We start from the raw sequence: 25,261 nt of genomic DNA on the forward strand, positions 1-25,261 counted from the left end.
GAACCAGAAATGTTCACTAAATGTATTGCTTACAGAAAGAGAGGGACCTCCCTGGTGGCTCAATGGTAATGAATCTACCTGCCGACGGAGAAGACTTGGGTTTGACCCCTAGGTCAGGAAGACACCCTGGAGAAGGAGATCTTCAATATTCTTGTCTGGGAAATCCCATGGACAGAGGAGCCTGGTAGGCTACTGTCCATGGGGTTGCAAAAGAGTCGGATACAACTTAGTGACTAAATAACACAATAAGAGAGAGACATCTTGGTCAGATATTATCTCTATGGGCAAAGCAGACTGTAAATCTTCTAGCTACAGGGTTTGGGGAAACTAGTGTATTTTCAGAGGCATACATAGATAGACATCATCCTTGGAAGATGATTACTCTTAGGAGACTGCTGTTGATTGAAGACTCTCTGACTTTGAGAAATGAGGGGTTGACACTGGACGATGTTCACTAAGGCAAGCTGTTCATTGATTCAACAGGTTAAAACAGGTTTTGATGGCTACATGTTACCTTGGCTTTTGTGGTGGTTGTGGTTTAGTCAGAGTCGTGTCCAACTCTTGTGACCCCATGGACAGTAGCCCGCTCTGCTCCTCAGTCCATGGGATTTTCCAGGCGAGAACACTGGAGTGTGTAGCCATTTCCTTCTCCAGGGTGTCTTCCTAACCCAGGGATCAAACCCAGGTCTCCTGAACTGCAGGTGGGTTTTTAACCAACTGGGCCACTGATGTGGTTGCAGAATAAAAAAATCAGTTTGGGTTTTTTTTTTTTTTTTTAATGTGTGTGTGTGTGTGAATTTCTTTTTCTAATTAGCAGGATGAAGTATTCCTCTTCCTGTTTAAGACCAATCTCTCCATCTGTGTTCTTAAGTCCTTCCCTTTCCAGATCCTGCTCCATCAGTCATTCTCTTCCTCTTAGTTTTTTTTGTTTTTGTTTTTTACAGTTCCTCTTTTATTGCAAGGAACCCCCATGAGTTGCTTCTAGTACTGAAACTTGTATCTAAGGACAGGTTGATGTTTATCATGCCAGAGTCCTGGGAAAATCCTCACTGTTTTGACTGCCTATTCCCACTTCTCTTTCCTTTCTCCGCTGCAGCTGGTGGGCACGTTGGCGTTAAAGAGTAGAGCCAAGAATGCATTTTTAGAGTTTCAGTAGATCTGAATGGATTCAGGTGGGATAATAGGAAGACAAAACAATACAGCCCTCAAGAGACCGAGTTTTATTCCTTTTGCTTTTCATTTGGTTCCTGTTTCTGATTCTCTCAGCACATCTGCTCCGTTCTCTTGCTTCTCTTTGCAGATCAGCTGCATCTTACACCTTTTAGAAAATAAGTACCCAGACATCTGATGTAATCACTAGAGGAAAAACACAATTACAAAAAACTTCTTAATTAAAAGGGAGAAAATAGAAGGTATCCTCCAGTATATCAACACCGTACATTGGTCAAGTCCTCAGAGTTGTTTCACATCCCTCAGCTCAGTAAGCCGGTGTTGTAGGGTAAGCCCTGGATTGATACTACAGGGGTACCCACGGCTGGGTGACTGTGTGTTTGAACACGATTGAATTTCCAGCACCAGTTTGCTGACACATCCTTACAAGTAGAGAGCGTGCCTTAGTCAAAACATTTGATTACATCGTTTTTGCTTGTTGGGAAGTTTTCCTTTTAACACTGATCTTCGGATTACCCCTGAGATAGACACTGATGAAAACTTTCTCCATAGAATTGAACTAAAATATTTCTTTTCTGCCATTACCCTCTTTACTTGGGATTAAGCATTGCTGGAGAGGTCAAGATGCCTTGCTATGTTGATATGAGTCAAATTCAGGACCCAACAGTTCAGATCTGCTGTCTTTCTGGCAATTCAGTTCTTAAAGTACTTTAGTGGGTTGCCTCTCCTTTTTAAACACTTCTAAGTTTGTTTTAATGTTTTGATAGTTTTTTTCTTCTTCCTTTTGGTATTTTTTTCTTTTGACATAATTACTGATTTAGAGAAAGCTACAAGACTAGTACAAATAATTTCTGTATCCCCTTTACTCAGATTCCCCAAATGTTAACATTTTTTCACATTTGCTTTTAAATGTAACTAAATTACATCTAATTTTTTTTTCTGAACAATTTGGAAGTAAATTGCAGACCTGATGCTCCTTTACCTCTAAATTTTTCAGTGTGTTTCCTGAAAACAAGTATATGCTCTTATGTGACCACCGTACAATGATTAAAATCAGCAAATTAACAATGCTACAATAATCTTGAAACCTTGTTCAGTTGTTTCCAATTCTCTCCTTAATGTCTTTTTAGCAAAAGATATCTGAGATCATGCCTTACACCCAAGTGGCATGTCTCCTTAGTTTCCTTTAATCCAGAATAGTTCCACAGGCTTTGTCTTTCATGACATTTTTTGCTATGTATTTTAAAAGAGTAAAAGCTATTTTGTATAACAATTTTCCACTTGGGTTTGTCTGCTATTTCCTTATAATTACACTCAGGTTGTGAAATTTTTGGCAGGAACTATGTGATGTGTTCATTTAACAGCATTGTATTAAGAGGTGCATGACATCTATCACTTGGATCATTTAGTTAAAGTGGTGTTTGCTAGATTCCTCCGCTGCTGTAAACATACATAAATGTAAACATATTATTTCCCTTTTGTGCCTAATAAGTATCTTGTGAGGAAATACCTTGAGACTATGTAAACATGCTGCTACTCCTCTCTTTGATACACTAGTTTTAGCATTCATTGATGATTCTTGTCTAACTCCATTGTTACTGTCATAGTTGCCAAATGGTGATTTTGATGGTGGTTTTAAAGCCATGACCTTTTTCTGACAGTGGTTATTTCTCTAGGAAAATTAGTCCTGCAGGAATTTGTCGCCTGGTGGGAACCCAAGCTGGGAGAAGGCAATGGCACCCCACTCCAGTACTCTTGCCTGGAAAATCCCATGGACGGAGGAGCCTGGTAGGCTGCAGTCCGTGGGGTCGCTAAGAGTCCAACACAGCTGAGCGACTTCACTTTCACTTTTCACTTTCATGCACTGGTGGAGGAAATAGCAACCCACTCCAGTGTTCTCGCCTAGAGAATCCCATGGACGGCCAGGCCTGGTGGGCTGCCGTCTATGGGGTTGCACAGAGTCGGGCATGACTGAAGCGACTTAGCAGCAGCAGGGAACCCAAGCCTGAATTTTGCCCGTCCCCTCTGCTGCTATTCTAATGGCTTTGTCCTTGGGCCCTTGATGAGGAACCACATTTGAGACAACACAATGTTTTACCTGCAAGTCCATTCATTATTATCCTATGAAAAGTCATGTTTTGGTGGGGGAAGTGTTGCATTGACAAGTGTTTTTAAGCAAACCAGATGCTAGGGGTTTCCCCACCTCTTCTGGCTCTCCCAGGAATCCACATTCCAATTGTCAAGAGCCTAATCATGGCCACTCAGTGCATTAACTTTAGTCACAATAATCTAGTATGGCAAATAATTTGGTACGACCTAAAATATGACAAGAAAAGGTTAATCTTCCTCTACCTGGCCTTAAGTAGTTTCAGCCTACAGAGTGAAAGAGTTTTGTCTAACAGGATTACAAAAATGCAGTTTTTGGTTTTTCTTTTTCCTATGCCTTTCATCAGAGAAACCTGGAACAAAATGTTGATCTCTTTTGGGACTGTGCTTCTCCTAAGGCTCTAAAGAATAATAAGCGTGGAGTATAATCCTCCCATTCTGCTAACAGGGCCTCTGGGCTTTGCTGTCTCCTGGTTTGGCTTTGTCACGGCTGAATTCTCCGTCGGGAATGGGTTAACTGATACTAGCCAGTCACAGTTTCACCGAGGGTCTATGATTTGCAAACCCACTCTTTAAAAAATTTTTGTTTTGTTGAAGTATAGTTGATTTACAGTGTTGTGTTAATTTCTGCTGTACTGCAAAGTGATGTATAACATCAGTTATACATATATATATATATATATATACACATTCTTTTTCATATTCTTTTCCGTATGGCCTATTGGATATTGAATCCACAGGATATTGAATATAAATTCCTGTGCTATACAGCAGGGCCTTGTTTATCCATCCTATATATAACAGTTTATATCTGTTACTCTCAAACTCTTAATGAATCCCTCCCCCATCCCTCTTTGGCAATCACAAGTCTGTTGTCTGTGAGTCTGTTTCTGTGTAAACCCACTCTTAGTCATCGACTTATTTCTCAATTATACAAATAGCCAAGGCTCACTGAAGCTAGCTCAAGTGAGGCGGAGGGAGGGGGAATCATAGTTTACTTATTTTTAAAAAGATTTTTATTCTTTTATTTTTGTGCCTGGCCGCACCAGGTCTTAGTTGTGGCACTCAGGCTCTTCTGTCTTCATGGCACCATCTTAGATCTTTTAGTTGTGGGAACTAGTTCCTTGACCAGGGATTGAACCTGGGCCCCCTGCATGGGGAGTGAGAAATCTAGCTGCTGAACCAGCAGGGAAGTCCCAGGAATCATATTTTAAAACTACACTGGGAAACGTCCTGGCTATAAAGGACTTAGCAAAAGTATAGCCAAGACTCAACAGAGGCTGAGCTGGGTCTAGACACTCTATTTCTTGAACAATTGCTCCATTCTTCTCTTTTTGACAGACTTCTCATTGTAAGAAGGCTTTTAGAGGTGATAGCAGATTGTGTTATCTGCTACCTAAACTGTTTTTATAAGTGATAGCAGATTTCTTCATAGGAAATCTGTTTGGAAAGATTATTCAGAAGCACTTGAGGGAGGTTACACCCCAAAGGGTGCTGGTGAATATACTGGAGACCCTGTGAAAGCTCACTCTCCATCTTTTCTTCTTCCCCATCATTACTCCCACTGCTGTGGGTGAGGACATCAGGCCAGAATGGCAAGATCCAGTGTCCTCATTTTCCAATTTGGGGCTGATAAATGGAATCAGGGAGATACTCAGAAGGCAGGTATGGATGTGTACCACCACTATTTGGATTGTAGACAGAAAGTGCCACTGAAACGATGAGGGAGTGGCAAGTTTCAAGGGTCAGGACAGGATATGAACTCCAAGCTGTCACTGCCTTAGAGTTGGTAGATTACCTAATACTACCCAAATGAGCACCAGGAAATGCACAGTCATTCAGATTCATGTCAGTTTTTTTTTTTTTTGACCATGCAGCAAACAAGAAGGAAAAATGACCTCAGCCTAACCTCTCTCACTTTAGAGAGATTTTTTTTCAATTAGCAATATCACAAAGTGCGATTGAATGAAGTGTAGAAAATCAGACTTGGTTGTACCAACAAAGAAATTTTCTTGGGGAAATTCTAAAAGAATTTTAAATAAGTAAACTGAGCATTTGACTTAAGGAACTAGGAAAAACATTAAATATTACCAAAAGGAGAATATAATGAATAAAAACAAAATTTTAGGGATTTCCCTAGTGCATTTCCAATGCAGGGGGTGTGGGTTTGATCCCTGATCCCACATGCCTCACGGCCAAGAAACAGAACATAAAACAGAAGCAATGTTGTAACAAATTCAATAAAGACTTAAAAAAACCCTTTAATTTGCTATCAATGAATTGATGAACATATTGATGATTAAAACTAAATTATGGATTTTTCAAAAAGTTGAACAAATAGACAAGACCCTGGCAAGGATAGGGAAAATAAAAAGAAAAGAAAAAAGATAGAACAGAAAGAAATAGTCATACAAATGAGATTAAAAGAATAAGAGACCTTTAATCAAATTTTATGCAAAACATTTTAAATTCTAGGTAAAATGGATGATTTTTAAATCAGTAAAACTAACTCAAGAAAAGTGAAAAGACAACCTATAGAATGGGGGAAAATGTTTGCAAGTCATATATCTGAAGGGACTTGGATTCATAATAAATAATGAACACTTACAACTTAATAATAAAAAGATAAATAACCCAATTTTAAAATGGGAAAAGGATTTCAGTAGGATTTTCTCCAAAGGGGTACAGAAATGATGAATATCTATAAACAGATGAGTGGATAAACAATGGTGGTATATCCATACAATGGAACAGTATTCGACCATAAAAAGGAATGAAGTACTGACACATACTACAACATGGATGAATTGTGAGAACATTATACTAAGTGAAAAAAGCCAGACACAAATGGTCACAAATTCTGTGATTTCATTTATATAAAGTGCCAGAATAGGCAAATCCACAGAGACAGGATGTAGATTAGTGGTTCCCAGTAGCTGGCCAGAAGGGAAAATTGGAAGTGACTGCTTATGGAAGCAGAGTTGCTTTGTAGGTGATGAAAATGATCTGAAATTAGATAATGGTGATACTTGAAGAACTTTGTGAATATACTAAAAAACAATGAATTTTACCTGTAAGATACTCTTTCGAAAAGAGTAAATTTTTACAGTATGTAAATTATAGCTCAATTTTTTAAAAAAAGGAAAAAATAAACACAGTGTAATTTCAGTCATAATCCTACCAACATTGTGTTTTGGGGAGACAACACAAGGGGAAAACAACGTTTTTAAATCTGAAATTCATTTGTAAAAACACACCTGACAATGTAAGCAAAGGAATGTAGGAATATGGGCTTGCCCTAACAGATATTAATGTAGACATAAAATTGTTATAACATTATAGTAAAAGAAAAAATTGATTCATGCAATAGAAAAGTGCAGAAATATGACACATATAATTTCATATATAATAAAGGTGGCATTTGTATGGAAAGGACATTTATTAAATGCTGAAGGAAAAACACTATTTATTTGACTTTCAAATGAATTTGTATTCTATTAATCCTATGAGATGGCTTCCCTGGTGGCTCAGTGGTAAAGAACCCGCCTGCTAACGCAGGAAAGGTGGGTTCTATTCCTCGGTGGGGAACATCCCCTGCAGAAGGAAATGGCAACCCATTCCAGTATTCTTGCCTGGGAAATCCCAGAGACAGAGGAGCCTGGTGGGTTATAGTCCATGGGGTCACAAAGGGTTGGACACGACTTCGCGACTAAATAGCAATCCTACCACAATGTAAACGTATTTGAAAAATACCATTATACTTCATTTACTCAATCTAGAGACTCCTTGCTGCTCTAAGATACCCTACATGCTGGTAATCTCTGGCTTTCAGAATCAACTCAGCCGGTATCCAAGGGCTTTCCGGATCCCGCCCGGCACTCGGCCAGTCCAGCCGTAAGTAGGCAGATCCAGAACACGGTGTTTCATAACAAACGCTGGATCACTCCTCCAACCATCACCTGGAAGTTTAGTTTCCGTTTCTTTCAAATACCTGCGTGTAAGCTCCACCAAGTTCAGCATTCTGTCTTCTTCATCTTTGCTTATCACACAGTCCTATTCTATGTAATTGCCCGCGTGCCTACCCCGCCACATTATAACTAACAGAAACGGAGGACCCGCGGCTGGTTTGTCATAATTTATATGCCTCGCTCTTAAAATGGGGCTAGGCGCACAGAAAAGAAGAAAAAAAAAATTCTTCGAATAACCTTTGAGAGGAGGAATCGTTTCCATTTTCCTAAACATGTAACTGAAACGTGAAGTTCGTAAAAGTCGTGGGAAAGCACACTTCCAAGCCACAGGCTGGGACTCCACAGGAATGTTAGTGAATTTGGGGTAAAACCTGTTTAATTCCCTGACTCATGCGTATTGTCTTCTAGGCTACCAACTTGCCCACAGCAAAGATGAATTCTCCTTGCCCCAATTCTTCCTTAATATGAGGTTTAACAGCCATCTTTTTGAAGGGCAAGGCGCAAGCAGGAAGGTCAAACCCTAGAGGCTCCCACAACTCCAGATGCCTTGAAATCAGAGTCCAATAGGAATAGACGTTTACACCGGAACCGCTTTGACTCACGACCGGAAGAGGCTCTGCGTAAGGGCGTTGGGGGCGGAAGTGACGGGAAGGTGGTAGTGGAGTAGTTGGCGGGTGGTTGATCAGACCCGGTCGCCATGTCCGCGGGGAGCGCGACACATCCTGGAGCCGGCGGGTAAAGCTTCGCGGGAGAGGGCATCTCAGGGAGCGTGGGGAGCAGGAGAGGCAGAGGGATCATGGGAAGCAGCGTATGGGTGGAAGGGCCCTGAGGTGGGAAGTGGACATATTGGAGGGCCGGACCTTTGGGGCGAATGGTGGTGAGCAGGCCTGGAGTCCCTGGGAAAGGCTGGCGGGGATCAAAAAGAGGAGAAAAGCAGGGACTTCGGGAAGGCCGAACTAAGGGGGAGGCGGAAACGAGGACGTATGGGACAGAGTGGAATCTTAATAGGGATGACGGAGGAGAAAGGAAGTAGATTCTGGAACGAGGTTGGAAGAAGTATTTGGGGAAATGTTGCAGTAGTTCTAAGGAGAGACGGTAATTCCATTTTTGATAGGAGAGTCGAAATTGTAAATGCGTGTTAAGGTGTCGTAAGGGGAGAAAAATATAACTGAAAGCTTTGATGGGGCCTAATATTTTTTCTTTTACTTCCGTAGGCGCCGCAGCAAATGGGACCAACCAGCTCCAGCCCCTCTTCTGTTTTTGCCACCGGCGACCCCAGGGGGGGAGGTTACCAGCAGTGGGGGAAGCCCGGGGGGCTCCACAGCTGCACCCTCTGGAGCCTTGGATGCTGCTGCTGCTGTGGCGGCCAAGATCAATGCCATGCTCATGGCCAAAGGAAAGCTGAAACCAACTCAGAATGCTGCTGAGAAGGTATTTGAAGTTGAGGGGACTCTGCTAATTGCAGTATTAATGGGGGTTATTTTGTAATCTCCCAATAATTTGGATGAATGAAAGAGAAAACAGAGATACAGTAATTAAAGATACTTATATTTGAAATGTATTTGATAATATCTTGTGATTTGTTTTTAGGAGGTAGTGTGATTGAATTTATTTCACTTAGTTCAGCTTAAGTTCTATGTATATGACAAGAATACTGGAGTGGGTTGCCATTGCCTTCTCCAGGAGATCTTCCTGACCCAGGGATTGAACCCTGGTCTCCCGCATTGTAGGCAGATCGTTTACTGTCTGAGCCACCAGGGAAGTCATAATTATCTAAAGCAGTGGTGTAGTATGTCTTTTGATAACATGTACGTTTTCCCTGAAGTCAGAAGAGAAATTCAGATAAATCGCGTGGTTTAAATTGTCGTGTCCAGTTAAAAAGCTGTAGATTCAGATATCTAATGACTGCCTAACTGAAGTGCAGTTAAACATCAACTAAAATGATTAATTGATAGGTGAGTTGTTTTGCTGTTTTCATACAAATTAGGAAATTATTTGGTCGTTTTATAAAATCCCTGTTAAAATTAGAAGCTTACAGCTGAAATGGGTCTGAACTTTGAAGCCTTTATCTTGCTGCAGAATGCAAGAATTTTCCTACAGAACAAGGAGCACAGTTCTGTTTATATTGCTAGAATACAAGCTTTGCGGTCAGGGGGAGAAACAACCTTGCGACAAGTATGCAGTGGATTATTGTCACCAGTTTATAGATACGGGAACATTAGGTTCATGAATGGAAAGTTAACTTGTCTTAGACCTGTAAATGGTAGACGCAGATGTCTGACTTCAGTGTCACCTCAGACTCGGGGTGTTTAGCTTTTGTTTGGAGTTGGAGAATTCAGTTTGTTCCAAGACAGCCCATTCCGTTGTAGTTTTCATGTGAAAAACAATTATTTTGGTTTAATTAAAATTGCCTTCCTTGGTACCGGTGAAGAGTTCTGCTTAAAAACGCAATGTATGTGGTGATGGATATGTTAATTAGTGTGTTTGGTGGTAATTATTTCACACTGTGTGTGTATATATTTGTATCAAAATGTAAAATTGTACACCTTAAATGTTTACAGTTTTGTCAGTTGGTACTTCAATAAAGCTGGGTGGGCTGGGGGGAGAAAGGAAACACAATTCCTCAGCCTTCCAGTTTGTCAATAGATAATATCTATCAGTAGGCCAGAAGCTGTGTGGATGTTTTAATGCTTGAGTTCTGTGGATTTGTTGAAAACTTGTAGTGAATTGGAAGTTTGTTATTCATTGTATTTTTTTGGTTTGAAGAGATCATGTGAATCAATTGTTTCTTTGTAAAATCTAGAAGGAAATACTAAAAGCACATTGATGGAGATGGATGCTTGAATGTTAAAATTATTAATATTGATGTTACTCATTTAGACTTATTTTTTTCTTTTAAAAAAGTAATCTCTAAAATGGTAATTGAACCCAGCAGAAGGCAGCATGGTGCACAAATACTGGATTTAGAATCAGAATACCTACATATGAAACCTAGAATCCCCAGTTACTGGTTGTAAATTTCAAGATTTAGTTCCTTGGTTATGTTAGCCACATTAGTCGACGTGTGGATGGTGACACCCATATTGGACTGGCAAGTGGAAAACAGAGTTCTGTTGGACAGCACTGATACGCACCTTTAAAGGCATAAGGATTCAGTGAGATAAGGTGTGTAAATGCATTCTGAAAGTCAGTAAAGGAAAAGAGAGATTGTGGAGTTTAGTGTGCTTCCACATTTTTAAAATCCCTAATGTGCAAATAAATAATCTGTATTTTACTTTCTTTGTGCTGTCCATGGCAACTAAGGGTTGGGGAAGGCTATCTTGAGGTTAAAGTTTTTGAGATAACACTCAAATTCAGCTATCTGGAGTTGCCTGTAGTTTATTTTAATTATTTTAGGGGGCCATGTCAACGTAGCTTGTGGGATCTTAATTCCCCAACCTGGGATTAAACCCAGACCCTCAGCAGAGAAAGCTTGGCATCCTAACCATTAGACCACCAGGGAATTCCCTGTAGTTTATTTTTTAAATTTTTAAATTTTATTAACTTTAAAAAATTATAGTTGATTTACAAAGTTATGCTAATTTCTGCCGTACAGCATTTTCTTGTTTTACTTTTTATTAAAGTGTAGTTGATTTTACATTGTTGTGGATTTGCCCATAGTTTAAACTGAGAGAAAACAGTCAGGTTTTAGAATCTTACTTGTCTTTTCATTCATTCTCTTTGTTCTTCCTTAAGAGAGTAATGGGATGTGAACTGGATACAATTGAAGGATTTCTGAGGTTTCTGTAGGAATAGAATTTTTTGTGTTGTGACCTAGTGTTGGCACACAGGCAGCTTTCTACTACACGGATGGGGTGTGCGCGTAGTTGGGCTCAGGTAGGTTGTGCATGGACTCTGCCCTATATTTTACTACACCTGTAGCTATCTAATTGAGCAGTAAAGCATCATAACTTGGCCTTTAATTTTCCTTTTGGAGATTGCAGCTTTTAGTCCATAGCGTTTCTGTAATCATATGGTCATAAAAATGCACACAGGGCCAAGGTTACAAAGATATCTAATGATGGCCTTCAAGTAAATTGACTGTATGTGGTGTCATTTTATGGAGGTTTTGTTTGCTTTCTTATTTTGTTGATGACGAATGACCAAGGAATATTTCCAGGTGTGTTTGCTAGGTGGAGGGGATCGGTAAGGAGTTAGTGGCACTTGGGAAAGTGTAGTTTTAAAGTGAACAGCAAAGAGATTATTTCGTCATATGAACTTTTTGATGTAATTTCTCCTGTTACAGCTTCAGGCCCCTGGCAAAGGCCTAACTAGCAATAAAAGCAAGGATGACCTGGTTGTGGCTGAAGTAGAGATCAACGATGTGCCTCTCACGTGTAGGAACTTGCTGACCCGAGGACAGACTCAAGATGAGGTATGGAGATGTTGGGCCTCTGTGGGGAAGGTGGTGGGTGGATGTAGTGTCAGAAAAACAAGGCCTTTAAACACAAACAGGAGTCAGATTTTTATTAGTGGTTTTGGGTCTGCAAAGTCAGGATCAGGTTTAACTGTGGAAGAACTTACTCATGACAGTAAAGAAACAGGGGTGAATTCCTTGAGTTAGCTTCAGTTAAAATTTCAGATACTAGGAGGGAACTCACTCCTACGTATTGATGGAGTGAATGAATGGGGGAAATCTATATCCTGCTGCCTGTCATTGAACTCAGTGAATTGCCCAATCATCTAATGCATTGTTTGCTTTTTAGATCAGCCGACTTAGTGGGGCTGCAGTGTCAACTCGAGGGAGGTTCATGACAACTGAGGAGAAGGCCAAAGTAGGACCAGGGTAAGTATGCATATCCTATACTTTGGGGAAGAGTTGGATATAGGACTCACAGTAGCTTCATATTCGTTATTTGTAGGGAATATGTGTACATGCTTGCTTGGTTAGTAGCTATACACACACGCATGTGCGCGCACTCATTTTATAGCAGAATTTGAGACATCTCGAAACAGATGTAAGAAGTATTGGCAGCTGTTTCTTTCCTCTTGCTGTTTGGTTTTTTACTTGACAATGCTTTTACTGGAGGAAATAAATTAGACTAAACTGTGAGAGAAGACAGTAGTTGTTAATATTTACTGTATATCTAAGTTTTTTTCTATGGAAATATTTCCCCCAACAAGTGGGTTCCTACTTTGTTATACTCTCCGTTTTAGAAAAATCCTTTTATCAGATTCCTTATTACCACTGTGATAATTATAGGTTGTAAGTGGTCCATATAAAGGTTTCATCTCAGTTTAGTTTCATTAGTTCCATTATCCAGTTTTTGAGGGCAGGTATTCAGGCAGTGCAACATTTTTCATATTGGCTTAAACTTAATATAATTAGGAGGCAAAATTTGCTCTCTACCTCAAGCTAAGACTGTATTTTAACCTTGCATATGTGCTGGTTATTGTTTTAAACATTTTTTTCTTTAAACACAGTTATATTTTGCCGACAGCTTTTTATTAGTATGGTTGTTGATCACTTTATTGTTATAATCACAATTTAAGTGAGTTTCTGGTTTTGATTTGTTATTTTTGGCTGTATTGGGTCTTCGTTGGACTTCAGTTGCAGCAAGCAGGAGCTACTCTTTGTTGTGGTGCGTGGGCCTCTCATTGTGGTGGCTTCTCATGCTGCGGAACGTGGGCTCTACGTGCGTGGGCTTCAGTAGTTGCTGCCCACCAGCTTCGTTGCTCTGCAGCGTGTAGCATCTTCCCAGACCAGGGATCGAACCCATGTCCTCTGTATTGGCAGGCATATTCTTAACCACTGAACCACCAAGTAACCCCGTGTTATGTTTAGAGGCTAAAGAGGCTTCTCAGTTGGGTGTGGACCTTTAAAGAAATACGCGTGTATGTGTGTATATATATATGCCACCACTCTTGGCACATTAGGTTGGATAGCCAAGAGCCCTTTTGTCCATAACTTAATAGACAGCCAACAGAAAGAAATTCTGTTCTCAAACATTGGGTTATCCAGAAGACAAGAGATTAATGTTCATGAGCCTATAAGAGCATATTTGATCCCTGTGTGGCCCCATTTACTTTAAGCAGCCAGCAAAATATTCATTTGCCAGCTATAAAACCATGTTCTTAGAAATTTAACTAGCAACAGGCATTTTCATGTATATGGTCTCCTTTACTTAATTAGAAACATTCGAGTGATATCAGATTAGGTTTGGTGACCCATTTGACGCCTTTGGTTGTGACCAGCTTGCTATCATCATTTTAATATTTCTCTTTATAGGGATCGTCCATTGTATCTTCATGTTCAGGGCCAGACACGGGAATTAGTGGACAGTAAGTAATTGTTTTGACTCACATACTGCTTTTTGTGAGGAGCAAAGTATTACATGTAATAAGTTGGCAAACTCTTTGTTCCTGGTGGCTGTTTTAACTCTTCTTTATGAACTGCTCATGAATATATTTGGGTAGTCCATAAAATGGATTAAAAACACAAGTAACTGAGGATTGGCCTGTGTTTATCATTGTTGTTTATCTGTTTGTTCATTTCTTTAATGTAGTACCCTACTGTCTGTGTTTTTCCCTAGGAGCTGTAAACCGAATCAAAGAAATTATTACCAATGGGGTAGTCAAAGCTGCAACAGGGACAAGTCCAACTTTTAATGGTGCAACAGTCACTGTCTATCACCAGCCAGCACCCATTGCACAACTGTCTCCAGCTGTTAGCCAGAAGCCTCCCTTCCAGTCAGGGGTATGTTTTATGGAGAGATCATTAACAGTGTTATCATTTCTGTAAAAATGATATATGCCAAATACTATAGGGAGTATGAAGAAAAAAATAAAACCCTGAAGTTCCAACCTAAAAGTTTACCCTGTTGATAATCCTATTAATGGACCATTCAGGTTAGTGAACATCTGAACACACATCTCTTTATACTGATACATTCTAGATGTCAACTTAAAAAAAAAAATGCATAACATGAGAGTTGAGAGTTAAGTTTTATTTGGGCCAGTATGAAAACTGTAGCCTGGGAGATAGTGGCTCAAATCGTTCTTAGAGACTGTTCCAGAGAGATAGAGGGGGAGGACAGTATATATGTGATTTTGGTAAAGTGGGAGTACATGTAATTAAGCATGTTTATTTTTTAGGAAGTTCTTCTGGTCTCATAAAGCTTCTGCCAGTCACGAGAAATAGTCATCACCATGAAGGATTTTAGTGCTTTTCTAGGTACAAGGAGATGTAAAAATTAGACTCATAGAATCAGCTCTTGAGAATAGCTAGCTATTTGAAGACCTGTCCTGCCAGTTTTCTGGGAGCGCAAGAGTGCCTCATTTCTGTTTTCCACCCTGAACGCCTTTCAGAGGGTACTGAAGGTCAGCAGTGGCCGCAGCACATGATTTAATCCTTGCAGAGGGAGATGGCAAGCATACATGGCAAGTGCCGGTTTGTGGTTGACACAGAAAAGGGACTGATAGATCAAAGAGTACACATACTGTGCATTTTGAAGTTAGTGGTTTGGTTTAAATTAGTAAACTTAACTGGAGGACTAAGAAGGCTGAGTCTGATGAAGCAAGACTCTGCTGATACAATCCTCCTAGAAAAAAAGGGTTGGAGAGAGCAGCCCTCCGTGTGTTATAGAATATCACAGGGTTGACTGTATGACCCGACATTCTACTCCAGTTTTACAGGAGACTGTCTTTGCTATTTCTTATACAGTAAGAGGATATACTTACTCAGTATTGAATCTTGGGTTTTCACTTCTTAAGTAGATTTCACTGAACAGAGTTAGATGTTAATGTAGGTATGTACGTGGAATATGTGGTTTGTGTTTAAATTAAGCAACTTGATAGGGTTTATTTTTTAGGTTCATGGTAGTAATTACAGGGCGGATGGGGCGTCTTTATTCTGGAAGTGATTGAAAGTATCTGGAGGATTAAAGTATTTTGCCTAATAATTTTCATTTTTAGGATTTATTTATGTATTCTGTTTTAATTAGAGATATTCTGTTCTTCTGCAGATGCATTATGTTCAAGATAAATTATTCGTGGGTCTTGAACATGCTGTGCCCACTTTTAATGTCAAGGAGAAAGTGGAAGGTCCAGGCTGCACCTATTTGCAGCACATTCAGATTGAAACAGGTGCCAAAGTCTTCCTACGAGGGAAAGGCTCAGGCTGCATTGAGCCAGCATCTGGCCGAGAAGCTTTTGAACCTATGTACATTTACATCAGGTATGGATGGATAGAGCCAAGGATATTTGGATACTTGTCAGCTGATCAGTACAGGCAGAAGTGACTCAAGAGGAGCAAGAGAATATGAGCTTAATAAGTAGTAGCATTAGGAACTTAAGTAAATAATAGCAGTAATTGCTTTGTAATTAATAAAAACTGAAGTAGAGGTGTGATTGGATTTTTTAGTATTTACATCTTTGGGTTTTATAAGAGTCTGTGATCATTAAATGAGCTGCGGTAAGCTTGAAATAACTTTCATTTAAACCTATGACACTATTAATACATTTTAAAATAATTTTAGCAATCTTTAAATAGGTTTTGTTTATATCAAGAAATACCGTTACTCAAAGAAGGAGAACATAACATTTACGGTAATGATATTAGTTACATCTTGAAGGGCTTAAGGACTCTTTTTGTGTTTCTGTTTTGTGATATTCAGAAACTTAGATTTGTGCTACATTGACTATACTGCATTTATAAAACAGCATACAAAGTGGAAGCAGAATTCTGTGTCTTTTTCTTTCTTTCAAATTTATTGGTTCTTACGTCTTTACAGTCATCCCAAACCAGAAGGCCTAGCTGCTGCCAAGAAGCTCTGTGAGAATCTCTTGCAAACAGTAAGTTATATTTATCTGTCTGAAACTCATTTAGAAGATCTACTGCCATCTTGGACTGTGTCTTAGCTATTTTTCTACCTGTATGAGTTTCCTAGGCCTCCCATATCAAATTCCCACAAACCAGATGACTTAAAACAACAGACCTTTATTCTCTCATAGTTCAGGAAGCCAGAAGTCCAAATTCAAGGTGTGGGCAAGCTTGGTTCCTTCTGAAGGCTCCGAGGGAGAATCCATTCCATTCCTCTCAACTAGCTTGTTAATAATTAACCTGCAGTCCTTGGTATTCTTTGCCTTGTGTCAGCCTGACTCTGCCTCCATCTTCACCTGGCTTTTCCTGTGTCTCTCTTACCTCCTCTCATAAGAAGGAGGAGATTGGATTTTACGGTCCACTCTAATCCAGCATGACTGCAACTTAACGATCTCCATCTGTAAAGACCTTGTTTCCAAATGAGGTCATATTCCAGTGTTCTTTGGCAGACATAAATTTGGTAGGGGGTTGAAACAACACTTCAAACTACTGCATTATTCCAGCAACTGATACTCTTCTGTAAGGATGTCAGACTCCCCTAGCCAGGGTCACTGTTGACTTGCATTTCTTCTTCAGGAGCTATTTCAGTATGACATTTCCACTATATAGTATCATACAGTCTGAGTGTTGTCAGTTATTTAAATACCACTATTAATCCTGGTCAGGTTGTTTATGATCTGAATTCCAAATTTAATATTAGCTTTAGATGAGGTGGGTTGAGTTATCACAGTTGGAAGCCAGTCATCCTTTGCAGTATCCTTTGGGCTTCTTTGTCCATTCTGTTTATTCTATAATCAAATAACCAGAAGTTAAAATAAACTGTAGGTTTTTTTATAGCACCTAAGGGAAATCAGGTTCGAGGGGTTGAATATGTTCAATCTTGCATTATTTGGTAATTTAAGGAATTTGGTATCAGGCGTCTCAGGATGAAGCTGTTATTTCCTTTGCTTTTGTAAGGTAACGTGATTTACCAACCCTTGTCTCATATAACTTCCTTGACCAGTTCCTCATCTTTTTCTTTGTTGTTACTTACTAAGTAGCAACAAAGTTGGACTTAGTAAGATCCTTACAATGAAGAACTGGATGGAAGAGGTAATAAACCTTCATTAAACCATGAGCTCCTTGAGAGCGAATTACCCTTATTGGTAATTCTTTTATTTATTATAAAAGAATGAATGGTTTCTCTACAGTTAAGCAGAAAACTTAGAAATATCTTAACTGCTTAATTTCTGTGGCTCTGTGAATGATTTTCTACCCTAGAATTGGGTCAGTTGGGGTGGGGGCTTAGGATGCTCCCCTCAAATTGCTTCCCTAATGCTGCAGACCCCAGTTCGATCCCTGGGTTGGGGAAGATCCCCTGGAGAAGGGAAAGGCTACCCACTCCAGTATCCTGGCCTGGAGAATTCCCATAGTCCATGGGGTTGCAAAGAGTCAGACATGACTGAGCGACTTTCACTTCACTTAGGGTGCTCCTGATGTCTATGTCTCTTGTTCCCCAAACCTGGGTTAGTAATTTATTGGTGTGCCTTATTAGAATTAAGAGTTGTGTCTGACCCTTGGTGATCCCATGGACTGCAGCCCACCAGACTCCTCTGTCCGTGGTATCCTGCCAGCAAGAATACTGGAGTAGGTTGCCATTTCTTCCTTCAGGGAATCTTTCTGACCCAGGGAATCTAACCCATGTCTTCTGCATTGGCAGGTGAATTCTTTACCACTGAATTCCCTGGGAGGCCCCCAAATTTAGATTAAACAAGTCTAATAAATTTGATTGAAACATTGATAGAAATGTTTTGGCTTCTAATTTGCTTTGATCTTAGAATTATATATCCTTATATATACACTAAGTGAATAGAGTGTTCCATATTGATTTGTCTTCCCTTCACTTCTCAGGTTCATGCTGAATACTCTAGATTTGTGAATCAGATTAATACTGCTGTACCTTTACCAGGTGTGTATGTCTTGAAGTGGTAAAAAAATATTTTGGTAGTGATATTAATGAAGAAAGTAAGATACTTGAAGTTAAAGTAACTGTGCCAGGGCACTAATAATATTCACTTTAACTTAGGGTAATTTGGAAAGCCATTTGTGCCTCAGTAGTTTTCTTCCCTAGAGATTAAGTTTAATATTCAGCTAAAATGTCTCATTCTGCTGCAGCTGATTAAACACTTTTTTTCTTCCCCCTCAGGCTATACACAACCCTCTGCTATAAGTAGTGTCCCTCCTCAGCCACCATATTATCCATCCAATGGCTATCAGTCTGGTTACCCTGTTGTTCCCCCTCCTCAGCAGCCAGTTCAACCTCCTTACGGAGTACCAAGTATAGTGCCACCAGCTGTTTCTTTGGCACCTGGAGTCTTGCCAGCATTACCCACTGGAGTTCCACCTGTGCCAACACAATACCCGATAACACAAGTGCAGCCTCCAGCTAGCACTGGACAGGTAGGATGCCTGGATATGAAATATGAGACCGTTGAATTAGGAGAAATTGGGGCAGGGACGGGGGGAAAGGTGGTGGTATTATTCAGAAGCAACTGGAATTCGAGGTGTTTCTTCCTGTGTTCTCACCATCGAACTACCTGAATACTTTGGAAAAAGTGTGTACATGTGTATATTTATCCTAAAGTTTACAATTTTATAACTTTTGCCACCAAATACTACTTTAGAGCACAAGTTGTTGAGCTTTTCACGAAGGGCTGGAAGATAAATAACTTTAGGCTTCGTGGGCCATACAGTTTCTGCCATAAGTACTGCATTCTTGCTGTAGCGGAAAAGCCATCGCTACACGAGGAAATGGATGAGCATGACCATGTTCTAATAACTTGATTTACAAAAACAGAGAGCAGGCCAGAATCATAGTTTACGTGTCCTGGGCTTTGCAGTGTTAAAGTTCTCATGGATTAGGGCTGGCATACCACACTCGTCTAAATGATTGGAACTGATTTGCTAATCTTAGAAGAAATATATCATATACAGGTGTTCTAGGCCAAGAGGTATGTGAGCTTTCTAAATGAAAGGATTATAAATGCTGGTATATATTTCTCAAGCTAGGAAAGTAGAATTTTAGAAAAAGAATAAATAGCTACCTCATTTAGATTATGTACCCTTCTTATAGGCAGGGGAAGGAGTGATGAAAGCATGGTAATGGATTTATGGCAGGTCCTCCTCTGTGGGCCTCTCATAGTGTACCCATGCCAGAGAAAACAGCCTCGAACCATTGCCCAGTCTCTTTACCTGTGGGCTGTGAGCACTGAAAGCGGTTGTACAGGGTGAAACCAAGAATGGGCTTATGAACTCAATTCTGTTTGTGGTCCCCTATCATAATTATTTTACCTTACATTTAGGCAGAGCTATAGTTCTGCAGCTTTGAGCCACATTCTCTCGTAATTGGGAAGCAATATAGCAGAATGGTTAAGAGTATGGGTTTAGAGAGAGACTGGCAGGGTCCATGATGCTTCCCCATTTTTGAGCTGTGTGATCTTGGCAGAGAACTTAATCTATCCAGGCTCTAGTTTTCCTTGTATATAAAATGGCATAATCATTATATCCCAGAGTTGCAAGGATTAAGTAAGCAGTCAGTAAATATTAGCTGTTATTAATGAAAGTTTTGCTTTTAGAAGTGCTTGTTTTCTCTAATATATCTATCTTTTCCTTTTTGGAACAACCTCTTAAAACTATTATACTTGTTCTTGACATAGTTTATCCATGGAAATGATAGATGAAGTTGTACTTGCCACACAAGCCTTAGCAGCATTTTTGATCCAGAAAGAGCTAATTACATTGATGAAAGGGCCTTAAATAAGAGAATGTTCTTGCTTGAGAACTTCTGAACTAAGTAAGTGACTGGAGTGTCTGTTGTTTGTTCATGATCATGTTTGCTCCTGATGGCAAAAATGTGCAGCAGGTTTTTCCTGAGAGTTCAAAACATTGTAGTTTTTCAATTTCATGTTAGCTGCTGTGAAGGTAGGAAGACTAGGTGGTACTGTTAACCAAATTTATACTTGAAGGAAACTTAGGACCAGAAGATGAAATATTTATATGTATCATATTGATCACAAGTATATTGTAAACATCCTTTAGTTAATTTGTTAATTGGGCATTCTCACACTTTCCTCCTTGGTTTGTTTTGGTCCCAGAGTCCGATGAGTGGGCCTTTTATTCCTGCTGCTCCTGTCAAAACTGCCTTGCCTGCCGGACCCCAGCCCCCACCCCAGCCCCAGCCCCCACTCCCAAGTCAACCCCAGGCACAGAAGAGGCGATTCACAGAGGAGCTACCAGATGAACGAGAATCTGGACTTCTTGGATACCAGGTTAAATAAAATATCCTATCTTACTTTTTTCATCTTACCTTACTGTATTCTCCCTTTAAAGAAAGATAAGTTCACATCTGTGTCAACTGTCCTCCCAATACTAGGATTTCTGCATTCTGGAATCCATTTAAGTAAGATATTTATCCTTAGGGATTAAGTTAAACCAAGATGATTCCTTTTGGGTGGGTTTTGTCTTTGGGTCAGTGTGATAAGAGAATACAAAACTCTCCACCTGAGAGAAGTCTCCTATGACTAGCATCTGGAAGTTCTGTAGAATTCTGCACTTCCTCTTTATACAGCAGACTCTTGAAAGCCTCTTACAGCTTGTAGTGAAATGAGTAGGGAAGAACTGTTACTCTACCAATATATGGTTTGTATTTAAAACCTTGGCACTGTTCTTTTTCTCCCTGCTAAACAAGAGGGTGGTGTCATTCTCCAATTCCTACACCCCTGAAAAAGCGATAGCCAGAAATGCAGTGATTCTGTGCATGGATGTGATTATAAACTCATTCACTGATGAGTCTTTTTAGATTATTAAAATACGTAATTTTGGTACAGTCTTGTTTTATCCGGAGAAGTACTTTACCAGAATTCTCTGAAGCATTCTTTGAACCAAACATTCTTTGGAGCATTTTTGTAGTTTATAACTAGATTTATACAAACCAGTTAAGTCATAGATAATTGAAAACATAAAGACATAGCATAATGAAGCACAAAATCTCTGGCCAAGTCCCACAGAGAAAAGTGATAGTCTGTGCTCTGAGTATAGTTAACTCCAAATCCCAGAGAGCTATGTAGTACAGCTTACTGCAGTTGATCAGAAAGATGAGGCACTTGACAGTTACATTAAGGAGCTAAAGTCAATACAGCAGTTGTAGATTTGCTAATGCCACTGTATTTTTCTGCTCATAGCATGGACCCATTCATATGACTAATTTAGGTACAGGCTTCTCCAGTCAGAATGAGATTGAAGGTGCAGGATCGAAGCCGGCAAGTTCCTCAGGCAAAGAGCGAGAGAGGGACAGGTAAGTTAGTTGGAACATAATTATATGGATATGTTCAGATGCTATTTTTTTTTGCAACACTAATGTGAATAATGATTGTTGCTACGAGCACCGATGTTAAACTGAAATGAAATCATTTGGATCAAATAATCTCCTGTTCATTGTAATGGATGCGGTAATGGAAAATATGATGATATCCTTTACACAGTCTTAGAATCACTTATGGAGAAGGCAATGGCACCCCACTCCAGTACTCTTGCCTAGAAAATCCCATGGATGGAGGAGCCTGGTAGGTAGGCTGCAGTCCACGGGGTCGCTAAGAATCGGACATGACTGAGCGACTTCACTTTCATTTTTCACTTTCATGCATTGGAGAAGGAAATGGCAGCCCACTCCAGTGTTTTGCCTGGAGAATCCCAGGGACGGGGGAGCTTGGTGGACTGCCGTCTATGGGGTCGCACAGAGTCGGACATGACTGAAGCGACTTAGCAGCAGCAGCAGAATCACTTACACTCAGCCTTGAATAGTTCAGTACTTGATTATTCGGGTATCTGCCTTTATTTTTTTTGTCTGTGTCTTAGCCGTTTTCCTAAGGATAGACAGTAAAAGAAGTATTACACAATCAAACCATTTTTGCTACTTAGAATCATAGAATATCATGGATGGAGGTACTTGAATGAAAGTCCAGCCTGCCACCCAGTGCTTGGATTCTCCTTTCCTATGTTATGTTAGCCTTCACAAGATGGAGCTGGTTTTTATCACAACAGTTCATTCTTTCTGTTTTTCTGTTTTTTTTTTTCCATAAGAATATCATACTTTCTTTTTTTTTTTCATACTTTAATTCTTGATGCATCGTTTTATAAACTGCCTAGAAATATGTACTGTGATTGGCAAATCCCATTAGTGGATATACTATGTTTTACAGTAGTTAAAAGTATACAAAGGCATATTCAAACAGAACAGTTGGGACAATTACTTTCAGGTCATGACAAAGATAATTTGCATTGGAAAGACCTTTTTTTTTTCTTTTATTTTGAAGTATAGTTTATTTTTAATGTTGCATTAGTTTTAAGTGTACAACAAAGTGATTCACTTGTTGTACATACATATCTTTTTTTTTTTTTTCAGATTCTTTCCCCTTTGAGATTATTCCATAATGTTATATATAGTTCCCTATTACAACTTTAATTTATGTTTATTTACTCATTCTGTTATAATCTTACAACTTTTGTTTTTGGCCACACTGCATGGCTTGTGAGATCTTAGTTCCTTGAGCAGGGGTTGAACCCAGGGCACTGGTAGTGAAAGTGTTGGGTCCTAGCCACTGGACTGCCAGGAAATTTCCTAATCTTACAACTTGATAATCGCTTGAAGAATATGGTGTCAGGTAGAAAGGGTTGAAATTAATGGTTAAAATGAACTTTTATTTGTAGATTATATTGTTATTCAACTTCTTATCTATTGGAAAGGTTGAATGTGTCTGAAAAATTATTTTTAACTTTTAACAGGCAGTTGATGCCTCCACCAGCCTTTCCAGTGACTGGAATAAAAACAGAGTCTGACGAAAGGAATGGGTCTGGGACTTTAACAGGGAGTCATGGTGAGTAAGGTGTAGCTGGGGGAGCAAGGAAATGGCTAAGACTGGTCTTAAGCTATTAGTTTTCTAATCTGATATTCATTCAGGTTGACTTATTCAGGTGTTTAATCCAACCTCTATAATCTGTTGGCTAATGAGAATACTTTTTTTTTTGTTTGTTTATAAGGACATCATATAGTTACACAGCCTTTTATTTTCAACCGACGTGTGTCTAGAAAAGAGTCAGTCGACTTACATTTTATACATAGCATCAGTGACATTTAGGAAAAAGTAATGATTGGTAGGTCATTTCAAAATTTTGTTGCCTTTGTTGTTTGAATACCTGGAGGTAACCTGATGCAGACTTAAAAGATTTTCGTGTTGGGAGCTGAGCTACCTCTCACCTTATATCTCTTACTTATTGGTTGGAAATGGTCAACCAGTTTCTTTTTTAAAATGTTGCTTCTTAGTATCTCAGAACTCTAAATTTGGAGAGGTCCGTAAATGGGATTATTTTTTTGTTCTTTGCTTGTAGTCTTAAAAATGAACAGAAGAAAATACATTTTTTTCTTTTCTTCTTTTCTTTTAACTTTTTAAAGGTGAAATATTAGACTCCAGAGACTGACTTGCTAACTTTCCTTTCTTTTTTTTTCTTTTTTTTTTTTGTCTGTGTGTTTCTTTTTTCTTTCTCTGTTTTCTTACATGGTTCTGGTGGATTCCCATTTGCTGATGCTGGTGCTGTTTTTCGTGTGATCTTCAACGTTTTTGGGTGACCATTGACCCTGTGACCTCAAAATGGTGTCCAACTAACCACAATTAACATCTTTTTTTTAATTAACGAATTTATGGTATTATCTTTTTTTTTTTTTTTTCTTCTTGGTGGGGAATGGGGTTGGGGTTACTTTTCTCTCTTCTAGATTATCCCGTCAAGAAAATGAAGACTACAGAGAAGGGGTTTGGCTTGGTGGCTTATGCTGCAGATTCATCTGACGAAGAGGAGGAACATGGAGGTCATAAAAATGCAAGTAGTTTTCCACAGGGCTGGAGTTTGGGATATCAGTATCCTTCATCACAGCCACGAGCTAAACAACAGATGCCATTCTGGATGGCTCCATAGGCAACGGTGGAGCAGAGATTTGAGCCTTGGTGACTCTCTAGCAATAATGCATGCATTTGATTTAATAAGACTCTGGGGCCTGTACGGGGAACCATCTTGGACTTTTGCAGAAGTCAGTGATGGGGGAAAAAAAAAAAACAGTGATGAGTGTTCCCTTTTTTAAAGGGTTTCCATTCTTTAAAAAAAAAATCCTTATTTCTGCAGTGGCATAGCATCTGTTAAAATTTACTTAGAATCACAAATTTGTCTCAAACTTTTTAACAGTTGGTGAAATGTGCTTGTTCAACAGGGTCATTCCAATATACCCTTGACCTGGTCCAGCCTTTTCCAAATGAATAGCCCCTATTCTGACATAAAGCAAGTTTTATTTGTATTTTACTACTGTGGTCAATTTTGATAATAACTGGTTCCAAACAAAGCCTTACTATTTATTAGTGGGTAAATGATTTTAAGACCATCCTTTCCTTTCAGTATTTAAATCTAAAAACTTCCTCATCTCTATTTCATTTTTTGGATTCTTTGTTTTGGAAAATGCAAATGCATTACTAATGCAGAACTGTTGGATATAGCTGAATCCTGGGATATTGAAGGTTTTTTTCCATTGGGATGAGTCAAAGCTGGTACCTTTCAGGCACTCTTGTCTCAGATAACCATTGCTGTTTTTACTGCCCGTCTAAGCTCCTTGTCTTCAACTGGGTCTGAGAAAATTACTTGATCAAAAGCTGGTCAGCACTCATCACAGAAGTGACATCCAGTGGTCTGTCTCTCTGAGAACTGATTGCAGCTGAAACTAGAGAGATTTGACTGCTTGGAGTAAATGGTGGACTTAGTGACTGAAATTGCAACTTGTCCTTTTTCTTGGCATTATAGGTTTTGCCAAAAGAACTTTTTTGTATCAAATATTGATGTGTGAAAGTGAAGGAGCTAGTCTGCTGAACCAGGAGTAGTTTGAGATACTGAACTGTCGTTTTTGCACATTTGAATACTTTGCAGACTGGCTTTGTATAAACGTATCCTCTGGTTTCCTATATGTTGTAAATATTTAGATCATAATTTCCTTATAAATAAATGTATAAATATTCTGCTTGTGGTTTCTTTGTTCTTTATTCCACAACCCATCCATATGTGAAAATTCATAACCTTTTTTACTCAT

General features: G+C 39.3%; 1 protein-coding gene and 2 non-coding genes across 5 annotated transcripts; all 3 read left to right on the plus strand.

The window, feature by feature from the left end:
* The first annotated feature begins 7,884 nt into the window (after window positions 1-7,884).
* KHDC4 (KH domain containing 4, pre-mRNA splicing factor) lies at window positions 7,885-25,192 on the plus strand. 3 transcript variants are annotated; one of them, XR_003509198.1, is made up of 14 exons: window positions 7,885-7,979; window positions 8,459-8,675; window positions 11,530-11,658; window positions 11,990-12,069; window positions 13,513-13,565; window positions 13,817-13,980; window positions 15,248-15,459; window positions 16,016-16,076; window positions 17,995-18,052; window positions 18,290-18,543; window positions 20,238-20,411; window positions 21,352-21,436; window positions 22,924-23,015; window positions 23,909-25,192. XR_003509198.1 is itself a non-coding variant. In XM_027530743.1 (14 exons), exons 1-14 carry the CDS (start codon window positions 7,942-7,944, stop codon window positions 24,106-24,108), a joined length of 1,845 nt encoding a protein of 614 aa, XP_027386544.1. In that variant the 5' UTR covers window positions 7,885-7,941; the 3' UTR covers window positions 24,109-25,192. The 3 variants fall into 3 exon arrangements, 2 of the variants coding, with proteins under 2 accessions (XP_027386544.1, XP_027386553.1); XM_027530743.1 differs by having other exon boundaries at window positions 21,324-21,436; XM_027530752.1 differs by having other exon boundaries at window positions 22,924-24,078.
* On the plus strand, window positions 14,768-14,902 carry LOC113890613. Its single transcript, XR_003510571.1, has one exon.
* On the plus strand, window positions 19,238-19,371 carry LOC113890610. The gene has a single exon (XR_003510568.1). It is a non-coding gene; the product is annotated as a small nucleolar RNA SNORA42/SNORA80 family (small nucleolar RNA).
* Window positions 25,193-25,261: the final 69 nt, after the last annotated feature.

This window comes from Bos indicus x Bos taurus, chromosome 3 (genome assembly GCF_003369695.1).
Source record: "Bos indicus x Bos taurus breed Angus x Brahman F1 hybrid chromosome 3, Bos_hybrid_MaternalHap_v2.0, whole genome shotgun sequence".
NCBI classification, from domain to species: domain Eukaryota; kingdom Metazoa; phylum Chordata; class Mammalia; order Artiodactyla; family Bovidae; genus Bos; species Bos indicus x Bos taurus.

What these genes read in the sequence shown, in the direction of transcription:
- KHDC4 (XM_027530743.1), top strand. Translation starts at nt 7,942, where the DNA reads ATGTCCGCGGGGAGCGCGACACATCCTGGAGCCGGCGG. An exon ending in AAGGCCAAAGTAGGACCAGG is followed by an intron (nt 12,070 to 13,512) that starts GTAAGTATGCAT and finishes TTCTCTTTATAG; the next exon opens with GGATCGTCCATTGTATCTTC. An exon ending in AGCCTCCCTTCCAGTCAGGG is followed by an intron (nt 13,981 to 15,247) that starts GTATGTTTTATG and finishes GTTCTTCTGCAG; the next exon opens with ATGCATTATGTTCAAGATAA.